This window comes from Wyeomyia smithii, chromosome 1 (assembly GCF_029784165.1).
Source record: "Wyeomyia smithii strain HCP4-BCI-WySm-NY-G18 chromosome 1, ASM2978416v1, whole genome shotgun sequence".
Lineage (NCBI taxonomy): Eukaryota > Metazoa > Arthropoda > Insecta > Diptera > Culicidae > Wyeomyia > Wyeomyia smithii.
Window position 1 is genome coordinate 194,990,931 of NC_073694.1, and position 12,048 is coordinate 195,002,978.

The following is a 12,048-nucleotide window of genomic DNA, read 5'->3' on the forward strand; positions in this document are numbered from 1 at the left end:
AAAATAAATTTCAGAGCTTCCTTCTCGATTTGTGCCAAGCTCTGCTCAGCAACGACTCTGAAGCATGTGCAATTGACTGGCCTGCACCCTTCAGGAACCGATACCTAATTACTGCACCCAGACCGTTCTTGGAAGCATTCTCTGCAGCGGTGATTTCACTATCTGGATCGTAGTGAGTGAGCAACCAGTCGAAGTTCTCTGGCAGTCGGGGTCCTCTAGCAGTCGGCGGTCCAATCCCCATGGGCAGGCATGTCTAAACCCACCACACCACCCGCGTGTGTGTTTCAAGCGATGCCACGGAGGGTATTTAGATTGCCCTTCAGTGCCTATACAAATCGAAAAACCCGCAGTGTTCTAGATAAAACAGCCCTTCGAAAGATTCGGCAAACACAAACCCGAGTGTTCTCAACTTCGAGAGCCCTCGGGAGTCCGCATGCCTACACGTGTTTTCTCAAACGCTTCATTTTTTCAAAAGTACATATGAAAAAAATATTGAAGGAAGGTTGTATGCGATGGCTAACATCCAACTATCCATTATTATTCCATTGTCAATCTCTTCGTGGCGAATAATGCTTGTGTGTTTCCCGAAACTGCAAGCCCTCGGTTACCACATGTGCCGAAGTTAAAAATCTTCGGTTGGCGTGTTTACGAATGGCTCTCCAGTGTTTTGTCTTGAGCTCGCGACGGAGGGTAATACGAAATGCCCTGCGTGGTGTATTTGCTAGCAGATGGGCCACATGCGCTTCGGAGAGCTGTGGTTTCCCCATGCCTGCCCATGGGCGTCTTCTCCACAGACGCACGAAGTTCCTTCATCTGACCAACGTATTGAGCCAGGAACTTGATCTGTGGGAAAGAGAAACGGCACTTCTCATTGCGGAGATGAAATCCTTAGTCCATTTGCTGTGATTGTGCTGGAAAGTACCAGGGGCGTACTTAACACAATCCTTGATGAGTGTTGACGACTCTCCGACTTCCATTTGAAATATGCATCTGAGGGATCGATGTGCGAGAAAAGCCAGCTAGCCAAGAGAACTTTGAAAAACATTAGCAAATCTGGAACGGAGCTTCTCTACCAAGGGCTCGGAATCCTGCACGGACTGGATCGGTGTGTTTAACAGACCAAATATCGAATTGATCGACCGTCTCTATGCGGAAGACGTTGAGATCCGGGTTGCTCCTTTCCCAGGCTTGCTCGGAGATTATTGTGATGTCCGAGGCACAATCTATTTGCAACTGGACCGAGAAGTAGGGTTACCATTTGGTCGGAGTTAAAAATCAGGTCAACTTTTTTCCAGCAAAAAATTGACCTAAGCTTTTTTTTAGGTATTTTAGGTAATAAAACACGTAATTTGAGATTTGAACTTCAAAATACGTCAAAAGACTTAAATTTAACGTTTTTCTCGAACGATTCAATTTTTCAACTTTGATTTATTAGGCGTTAGTAGATAGCTAAAAATGCAACTCTAGTAAACTGTTTGAAATAAACTTAACAATTGTCAAAAAACGTTTAACGGTTTCAACGACTAGACAATTTTTCTCGTCAAGATTCTACCAAAGAAAAAATTCTTTCGAAATAAGTTCGTTTTTTCCCGGAGTCAAGATAATAATACTGAACAATTCGCTACTTTTCTGAATATCCGGCATCAGTCAGAAAAATCAGGACAAATGCTAAAATATGAAAAATAAATCAGGACGTTCCAAATGAGTTTCAAAATCAGGACATGTCCTGCTAAATCAGGACGGATGGTATCCCTACCGAGAAGCCTTGCAGCAATAACGGTTTTAATAGGAGCACTCCTTGACATAATCTGGGTAACACAACCGGCATTTTCTTGCTAGCAGGCTTCGGATGATTAACGATGGCGTTGACGTGCTTCCACCTTTCTCGATTATTTTGTGACCTTGATCATCCGATTACATTCTTGCACCTGTTTTTCCAGCGTCAGAGTTGTTCCAAGTCCTTAATTGATGGGGGAGTGTGGATTCTTTTGCTTCCAGCTCATCAATCATTCGTGACTGGAGATCACACACGAACCAGAGCGCTTAAAATTGGTCGTTAGAGAACTGCTTGTTGGTCTGGGCTGCAGACACTGGATAGCGAGCGTTGAATGGAAAAGTAAGAAAAGATTCCTCAAGTTCGCGATGGTTTTTTCAAACTTGAATTCTCGAGGGTGCTTTGGCAGAATGCTACTGACGTAGCGCTCGTGGAACTGCATGCCAATCTTTCGTAGAAGCAGCCTTACTTTCAGGGTGCCATCCAACTGCTTTTCATCTTCCTTAAAAGCGTCTTCGAGTTCGAATATCGATTCCAATTGCGAGAGATTCTTAATTCTTGGAAACGCAATTTTTAACGAGACATTTCCGCATTTTTATTCGACCCGAAAAATTTACTATGTAAACAAATCCGCGACATCTGTCAAATCTCTTTCTTCTTCTTGTTTTGTGACGTCATCGTGCAATGATCTATAGCGTTACAATAATGCTGGTCGGTCATCTTCGAATTCGTGGTTGCTTGAAGCAAAGATAACTAGAACATGATACCTAACTTCCATATTTTACATACATTTTGAACACGACTGATTCCCGACGGTTAGTGCTGCCATCTGATGACTTAAATTCTCATAAAATTATCACTATGAGCAAAACCGATTTATCGTGCATAGTTCGTCATCGATCGTTGAGCAGTTTAAGATTGTATATGAAAAAGATGTAGCAGTTTGGTCAGCTCGCTTAAGATATACATGCAGATTAATGATATTGTCATTTTTTGCACTAAAGACTATTGCCATATTTTTTGCACTTCAAAGTACGAAAGAAAAGTGTGAAGTTGACTGTCAGAGTGGGGGTTTATATTGATGGGTTAAATTTATTTTCAGGTCTCATTCTACCAAAACTTAGAGTTTGATGTGTCGCAAACTAGGTTTCAGAACCATTATGCATATGGTCAGGTTCACCGGGGCACCCGATTTTTGCTTTATTAACCTCGGCAAGAGTGGAAAACTTGGCAGTAGAGCGTGCTCATAGCGGTTATCAGGAAGTTCTGATGGTACGCTTAATTTTGAATGATGCGCCGATAATTCTTGATTCTTCCGGAAAGTTTCATGTTTGAGAACTAAACTAAACGTTATTATCATTTTTCGGATGGCAGCACCATAAAGTCGTCCGCATGGATACTGAAAAAATTGTTTCACCTTTCAGCAGTCATGTCTTGACGTTGTCGTCAGTTGATTTTGACGTTAAGTATACATCATATTAACAGTATATAAATTAGTTCGACTTTTCCTCACGCGCAGCGACAATCATGTCCGATGAATTCTGCAATAACCAGCTATCTTGTTCTAGTCATCTTTGCTTGAAGTCTTCAAAAAGAGGTCCTGGAGCGTGAACTCCCTTATCGCCAAAATATATTGTGATCTTAAGTAATGATGACGACTAATAACTCTTGAGAGCTACTTTATTAGTTTCTAGTTTCTTTTGTGGTAGTAAAAAGAATGCCGATGATTTTTCACAGCTGTTATTTAAGCTAATAGCCAAGCATTTAGCGTGCTATATCTCTACATAAGCTCGATGGTAGAAGGAAATACTTGCCAACATGAGAATTATGATCTCAGCTGACACAATCAAAACAATTGTTTTTTATCTCAAAGATTTACTGGTGTATGATATTCTTTATAATCACATGTGAATGTGCAGGCCGTTTGTATGACAAGCAGTCAAGCTTTAAATAAAAAGTAATAAGAAGTAAAAAAATTTGAGTTTCGGGAAATTTGATTATGGAAGTTCAATCAAAACTACAAATGAACGATTTAGAAAAGAAAAACCATTAAAATCATATCGCGTAGCACCCGACTTTCATGGAAAATCCGCAGAATTTCCTATAGAATAATTTTTTTGTAAAATTCAAATATCTCGATCTATTACTTGAAATCATTCAACCTTTCTCTAGCTGAACTCGCGCATCTTTGCACATGCATAACAAAGTGAGTTGCAGATATGGCTGAACCTGATAGGAGAAACATTTTATTTATTTTTACTGATTATTTCACGCATCACAGGGGACAATATCAAAACCAGTGGCCGATAACCACTATCATGCTGTCTGCTTACCGTCTCTAGTCTAGTCGTTCTCAAACCAGTCTGGCCGAAGGATGTCCGAACAAGAAGAGTATGTTTTCTACGGAGGACCGCTGGTCGACAGCATCCACTGCGGATGCTCTTCGCTAGGTTCACTCATTCTGAAAAGGTTAGAACAAAATGGATCTGAAGTGGCGTTTGTAAGCGTTCTGCCTAAAAAAAAAGAAACTAATGCTAGCTAACGCAAACACTCATTCTAGATCAATGCCGTCACTGGAGAAACGTTATCTTACACTGAGATTTTGCAACAATCGCTCAAAGTGGCCCATCAACTGAAAAACTATCACATCGGAAAGGGATCAATTGTGGCGGTAATAAGCGAAAACCGCATCGAATTTCCGATGGTTTCATTCGCGGCATTCTTCAGAAATGCAACAATTGTCCCCATCAACCCTAACTACACCGCCTTCGAACTGAACCATGTACTGGAACTGATTGAACCACAAGTCATATTCGCTTCCGAGAAGCCAATGAAAACGTTGCATTCCATAATATCACAGCACAGCTACATCCGGTTGTGCATTTCGATCGACAACCAAACCCCACCCAAGGATTGGATTAATATTAGCGATTGGTTCAAGGAAACAAACTATTCAAAGGAAAGCCCAGGTCCCGTAATTCTGCCGAACGACGTCACCTTAATGGTTCTATCATCCGGAACCACAGGCTTACCTAAAGCGGTTCAACTAACGCATCACAACGTAATGACGGTTATCGCCTACATGCGGGAAGATCCTCGCTATACTCAGCTTTCGGTGCCGATTCGTATGCTAGGCATACTTCCTTTTTATCACGTGTACGGTTTTATGCTAACGCTAAACGTTTGCTGTAACAAATACCCCATGGTTGTGCTGCCCCGTTTCGAACCGGACCTATTTCTCCGAAGTATTCAAGACTATCGAGTCACAATGGCAAACTTGGTTCCCCCGCTGGTAGTTTTCCTTGCCAAGCATCCCGCTGTCGATCGGTACGATCTGCGTTCACTTCAAACTATCCTAAGTGGAGCAGCTCCTCTTAGTAGAGAGGTTGAGGAGCAAGTCTTGAAACGCTTGCCGCATGTTCAATCTATAAGAACTGCGTACGGTATGAGTGAATCGTCCCTCGGGGTTATATCGCGAGTGAACGATAAAGCCGGTAGCGTTGGTCGTGTCCATAAAACAAGCTGGATAAAAGTTATGCACGTTGCTAGTGGGAAGACCTTAGGACCCTACGAAGTTGGGGAAATATGCATCAAAGGTCCTTTAGTTATGAAAGGTTACTATCGGAATGAGGAAGCTACGAAATTGGCAATAGATGTTGAAGGCTGGCTGCACAGTGGAGATATTGGATATTTTGATGACGAGGGTGACTTTTTTATCGTGGATAGAATTAAAGATCTGATCAAGTACAAGGGCTTCCAGGTGGCCCCGGCTGAAGTGGAAGACGTTCTACTAAGCCATCCCGGGATAAAGGACGCAGCTGTGGTAGGACTCGCTGATGCCGATTGTGGTGAACTGCCGGCGGCTTTTGTGGTTCCACAGGATGGGTTTCCGCTGACGGAAAATGAAGTTAAAGGTTTTGTTGCGTCCAAACTTTCTCCTCAAAAACAGCTCAGAGGAGGGGTGTACTTTGTGAGGGAAATACCCAAAACGGGGAGTGGCAAAATACTCCGACGCGAGCTACGCAGCTTCGCTGCTAGACAAACGAAGGCAAAGCTTTGAACTGAGCACACGTATCACAACGGTCAATAACTGAGTTTCACTTCTTATGTGCATTGTCTAATTTTAAATGTAAATAAAGAAGTATATTGGTATAGTAATTCAATTTGATTTAATTAGAATCTGTCAAAGAAATTACTGCTGCAGGCGGTATTTTAAACTTATTCACCAAACAAATAGATTGCACTGCACTGGTAGTTTTGAAAATATTTTTTTCGAAATAGAAACCACTGTAAAACAGACCAAAAAACGAAAAGTTTTACCTTTTAGTTTTTTATTTTTCATTTAAAAATCGAAGCACAATGATGACCCCTTTTTTTTAAATGGCGGCAGTTCACCAGCTCCGCTGTCTGCATAGAGTCCGTAGATCGTCTTCCACCTGATCGATCTACCTTTCCCGCTGTGCACCTCTCTGTCTCGTCCCTGGTGGATCTTACGGTACTCGTGACCCAGAGCACAGCTCTAGCCAGCGATTCTCCACTGCATTTACACAGTTCCCTGGAAAGTTGATTTACTCCAGCAGCCATATTGGTTTTCAATCGGCCAATCTCCTCCTCAACCTCCAGGAGATCGGGGGCTCGAATCCTGTTGTCTTTTGCTCGTGCACAAAGATCAGGTGATTCGGCACAAAATATCCGAAATCCGAGAATGCAGTTAGGTTGAACCAAGATTTACGAAAAAATGTGACAGCTGTCATTTATGTTTTAACCGAGCATTCAGTGGTATCGTTCTCGGCAATAAGTTACCGAGACCCGGCAAAAAAATTTAAGTGTGTATTACCGTATAAATTGTTTTACCAAGCTATCATTATCGAGATTTCGGATATTCGGAAATTTAAGTCAGGTGAACCCAGACGAAAACACCAAGCACTCAGTGGTGCCGTTCTCGGCAATGAGTTATCGAGACCCGGCAGTAAATTTTTAGTGTGTAGAATGACCTGAAAATTACTGATTTTTTAGTTGAATATTTTAGTAAAATAACTGAATTCAACGTTCTATGAACCGAATATAACTGTTCTCAAATATGACTGAATGTGTTTCGATTAATCAATTTGATATTCATATTTCCGCATCATAATTTATTGCGATTTAGTAACTACTTTACATAAGCAATATGAAGGTGAAGATAAAGTTCATCACTACAATGGACCATTTTACGAGACGTTTCTGAACTCAATTCATGAATGAAATTTTGACAGAAAGCACCACCTCCCTGACACCGTAATCCCATTACCTATAGTTTGACAGTACCCCCATTATGACGAACCCCTCGATGCCGAGCCCCAAACAACAATGGCCGCAAAGGGAAGACATCTGACGTGCTCTTCACTCCCGTTCAGTGTTGCCTAATCTATCGATGTCGCTGTTTATAGCAGTGTAAAGCACAGCAGTGTAACATGCCATTTCATTCCCGCGTATACAAAAATACAGGCTACGAACGTGTCAGGGAGGTGGAAAGCACGGATCCGCTGACATAACGCAAGTAAAAGCAACATCAATGTCGGCAGGATCCGTGACACCTGTCAGTTCCTAAAATGGTCTATTTAACGCTAGGTTACAAAATATTGTTTGTGATCTACTATGAGCCGCCTCGCTGAGTTGTGAAAGCTAGCCAAACAATGCACAAGGGATTTTTTTTTCTCTTATAATAATTACGGGAAGTGAACCACATAACATGGTGATTTTGCTTCATTGATTAATAGTGGAGATCTATCATCTCCCATCTAGAATGAAGAGACAACAAGTAGGGTAATGTATCATGTTCCGACCAATTTAGACTATTTTCAAGGTACATCGCTCATTCGGTTTCAACGACTAGACAATTTTTCTCGTCAAGATTCTACCAAAGAAAAAATTCTTTCGAAATAAGTTCGTTTTTTCCCGGAGTCAAGATAATAATACTGAACAATTCGCTACTTTTCTGAATATCCGGCATCAGTCAGAAAAATCAGGACAAATGCTAAAATATGAAAAATAAATCAGGACGTTCCAAATGAGTTTCAAAATCAGGACATGTCCTGCTAAATCAGGACGGATGGTATCCCTACCGAGAAGCCTTGCAGCAATAACGGTTTTAATAGGAGCACTCCTTGACATAATCTGGGTAACACAACCGGCATTTTCTTGCTAGCAGGCTTCGGATGATTAACGATGGCGTTGACGTGCTTCCACCTTTCTCGATTATTTTGTGACCTTGATCATCCGATTACATTCTTGCACCTGTTTTTCCAGCGTCAGAGTTGTTCCAAGTCCTTAATTGATGGGGGAGTGTGGATTCTTTTGCTTCCAGCTCATCAATCATTCGTGACTGGAGATCACACACGAACCAGAGCGCTTAAAATTGGTCGTTAGAGAACTGCTTGTTGGTCTGGGCTGCAGACACTGGATAGCGAGCGTTGAATGGAAAAGTAAGAAAAGATTCCTCAAGTTCGCGATGGTTTTTTCAAACTTGAATTCTCGAGGGTGCTTTGGCAGAATGCTACTGACGTAGCGCTCGTGGAACTGCATGCCAATCTTTCGTAGAAGCAGCCTTACTTTCAGGGTGCCATCCAACTGCTTTTCATCTTCCTTAAAAGCGTCTTCGAGTTCGAATATCGATTCCAATTGCGAGAGATTCTTAATTCTTGGAAACGCAATTTTTAACGAGACATTTCCGCATTTTTATTCGACCCGAAAAATTTACTATGTAAACAAATCCGCGACATCTGTCAAATCTCTTTCTTCTTCTTGTTTTGTGACGTCATCGTGCAATGATCTATAGCGTTACAATAATGCTGGTCGGTCATCTTCGAATTCGTGGTTGCTTGAAGCAAAGATAACTAGAACATGATACCTAACTTCCATATTTTACATACATTTTGAACACGACTGATTCCCGACGGTTAGTGCTGCCATCTGATGACTTAAATTCTCATAAAATTATCACTATGAGCAAAACCGATTTATCGTGCATAGTTCGTCATCGATCGTTGAGCAGTTTAAGATTGTATATGAAAAAGATGTAGCAGTTTGGTCAGCTCGCTTAAGATATACATGCAGATTAATGATATTGTCATTTTTTGCACTAAAGACTATTGCCATATTTTTTGCACTTCAAAGTACGAAAGAAAAGTGTGAAGTTGACTGTCAGAGTGGGGGTTTATATTGATGGGTTAAATTTATTTTCAGGTCTCATTCTACCAAAACTTAGAGTTTGATGTGTCGCAAACTAGGTTTCAGAACCATTATGCATATGGTCAGGTTCACCGGGGCACCCGATTTTTGCTTTATTAACCTCGGCAAGAGTGGAAAACTTGGCAGTAGAGCGTGCTCATAGCGGTTATCAGGAAGTTCTGATGGTACGCTTAATTTTGAATGATGCGCCGATAATTCTTGATTCTTCCGGAAAGTTTCATGTTTGAGAACTAAACTAAACGTTATTATCATTTTTCGGATGGCAGCACCATAAAGTCGTCCGCATGGATACTGAAAAAATTGTTTCACCTTTCAGCAGTCATGTCTTGACGTTGTCGTCAGTTGATTTTGACGTTAAGTATACATCATATTAACAGTATATAAATTAGTTCGACTTTTCCTCACGCGCAGCGACAATCATGTCCGATGAATTCTGCAATAACCAGCTATCTTGTTCTAGTCATCTTTGCTTGAAGTCTTCAAAAAGAGGTCCTGGAGCGTGAACTCCCTTATCGCCAAAATATATTGTGATCTTAAGTAATGATGACGACTAATAACTCTTGAGAGCTACTTTATTAGTTTCTAGTTTCTTTTGTGGTAGTAAAAAGAATGCCGATGATTTTTCACAGCTGTTATTTAAGCTAATAGCCAAGCATTTAGCGTGCTATATCTCTACATAAGCTCGATGGTAGAAGGAAATACTTGCCAACATGAGAATTATGATCTCAGCTGACACAATCAAAACAATTGTTTTTTATCTCAAAGATTTACTGGTGTATGATATTCTTTATAATCACATGTGAATGTGCAGGCCGTTTGTATGACAAGCAGTCAAGCTTTAAATAAAAAGTAATAAGAAGTAAAAAAATTTGAGTTTCGGGAAATTTGATTATGGAAGTTCAATCAAAACTACAAATGAACGATTTAGAAAAGAAAAACCATTAAAATCATATCGCGTAGCACCCGACTTTCATGGAAAATCCGCAGAATTTCCTATAGAATAATTTTTTTGTAAAATTCAAATATCTCGATCTATTACTTGAAATCATTCAACCTTTCTCTAGCTGAACTCGCGCATCTTTGCACATGCATAACAAAGTGAGTTGCAGATATGGCTGAACCTGATAGGAGAAACATTTTATTTATTTTTACTGATTATTTCACGCATCACAGGGGACAATATCAAAACCAGTGGCCGATAACCACTATCATGCTGTCTGCTTACCGTCTCTAGTCTAGTCGTTCTCAAACCAGTCTGGCCGAAGGATGTCCGAACAAGAAGAGTATGTTTTCTACGGAGGACCGCTGGTCGACAGCATCCACTGCGGATGCTCTTCGCTAGGTTCACTCATTCTGAAAAGGTTAGAACAAAATGGATCTGAAGTGGCGTTTGTAAGCGTTCTGCCTAAAAAAAAAGAAACTAATGCTAGCTAACGCAAACACTCATTCTAGATCAATGCCGTCACTGGAGAAACGTTATCTTACACTGAGATTTTGCAACAATCGCTCAAAGTGGCCCATCAACTGAAAAACTATCACATCGGAAAGGGATCAATTGTGGCGGTAATAAGCGAAAACCGCATCGAATTTCCGATGGTTTCATTCGCGGCATTCTTCAGAAATGCAACAATTGTCCCCATCAACCCTAACTACACCGCCTTCGAACTGAACCATGTACTGGAACTGATTGAACCACAAGTCATATTCGCTTCCGAGAAGCCAATGAAAACGTTGCATTCCATAATATCACAGCACAGCTACATCCGGTTGTGCATTTCGATCGACAACCAAACCCCACCCAAGGATTGGATTAATATTAGCGATTGGTTCAAGGAAACAAACTATTCAAAGGAAAGCCCAGGTCCCGTAATTCTGCCGAACGACGTCACCTTAATGGTTCTATCATCCGGAACCACAGGCTTACCTAAAGCGGTTCAACTAACGCATCACAACGTAATGACGGTTATCGCCTACATGCGGGAAGATCCTCGCTATACTCAGCTTTCGGTGCCGATTCGTATGCTAGGCATACTTCCTTTTTATCACGTGTACGGTTTTATGCTAACGCTAAACGTTTGCTGTAACAAATACCCCATGGTTGTGCTGCCCCGTTTCGAACCGGACCTATTTCTCCGAAGTATTCAAGACTATCGAGTCACAATGGCAAACTTGGTTCCCCCGCTGGTAGTTTTCCTTGCCAAGCATCCCGCTGTCGATCGGTACGATCTGCGTTCACTTCAAACTATCCTAAGTGGAGCAGCTCCTCTTAGTAGAGAGGTTGAGGAGCAAGTCTTGAAACGCTTGCCGCATGTTCAATCTATAAGAACTGCGTACGGTATGAGTGAATCGTCCCTCGGGGTTATATCGCGAGTGAACGATAAAGCCGGTAGCGTTGGTCGTGTCCATAAAACAAGCTGGATAAAAGTTATGCACGTTGCTAGTGGGAAGACCTTAGGACCCTACGAAGTTGGGGAAATATGCATCAAAGGTCCTTTAGTTATGAAAGGTTACTATCGGAATGAGGAAGCTACGAAATTGGCAATAGATGTTGAAGGCTGGCTGCACAGTGGAGATATTGGATATTTTGATGACGAGGGTGACTTTTTTATCGTGGATAGAATTAAAGATCTGATCAAGTACAAGGGCTTCCAGGTGGCCCCGGCTGAAGTGGAAGACGTTCTACTAAGCCATCCCGGGATAAAGGACGCAGCTGTGGTAGGACTCGCTGATGCCGATTGTGGTGAACTGCCGGCGGCTTTTGTGGTTCCACAGGATGGGTTTCCGCTGACGGAAAATGAAGTTAAAGGTTTTGTTGCGTCCAAACTTTCTCCTCAAAAACAGCTCAGAGGAGGGGTGTACTTTGTGAGGGAAATACCCAAAACGGGGAGTGGCAAAATACTCCGACGCGAGCTACGCAGCTTCGCTGCTAGACAAACGAAGGCAAAGCTTTGAACTGAGCACACGTATCACAACGGTCAATAACTGAGTTTCACTTCTTATGTGCATTGTCTAATTTTAAATGTAAATAAAGAAGTATATTGGTA

The 12,048-nt window shown here is 41.6% G+C and overlaps 2 protein-coding genes across 4 annotated transcripts; both read left to right on the forward strand.

Moving 5' to 3' along the window:
• The first annotated feature begins 4,126 nt into the window (after positions 1–4,126).
• LOC129731855 (uncharacterized) lies at positions 4,127–5,926 on the forward strand. Of its 2 annotated transcripts, none has more exons than XM_055692217.1 (2): positions 4,127–4,243; positions 4,335–5,926. In XM_055692217.1, the coding sequence occupies exons 1-2, from the start codon at positions 4,211–4,213 to the stop codon at positions 5,832–5,834; spliced, it is 1,533 nt and encodes a 510-aa protein (XP_055548192.1). In that variant the 5' UTR covers positions 4,127–4,210; the 3' UTR covers positions 5,835–5,926. The 2 variants fall into 2 exon arrangements, with proteins under 2 accessions (XP_055548192.1, XP_055548184.1); XM_055692209.1 differs by having other exon boundaries at positions 4,127–4,274; positions 4,335–5,924.
• Positions 5,927–10,248: 4,322 nt separating this feature from the next.
• On the forward strand, positions 10,249–12,048 carry LOC129733475 (uncharacterized). Of its 2 annotated transcripts, none has more exons than XM_055695216.1 (2): positions 10,249–10,365; positions 10,457–12,048. In XM_055695216.1, the coding sequence occupies exons 1-2, from the start codon at positions 10,333–10,335 to the stop codon at positions 11,954–11,956; spliced, it is 1,533 nt and encodes a 510-aa protein (XP_055551191.1). In that variant the 5' UTR covers positions 10,249–10,332; the 3' UTR covers positions 11,957–12,048. The 2 variants fall into 2 exon arrangements, with proteins under 2 accessions (XP_055551191.1, XP_055551190.1); XM_055695215.1 differs by having other exon boundaries at positions 10,249–10,396; positions 10,457–12,046.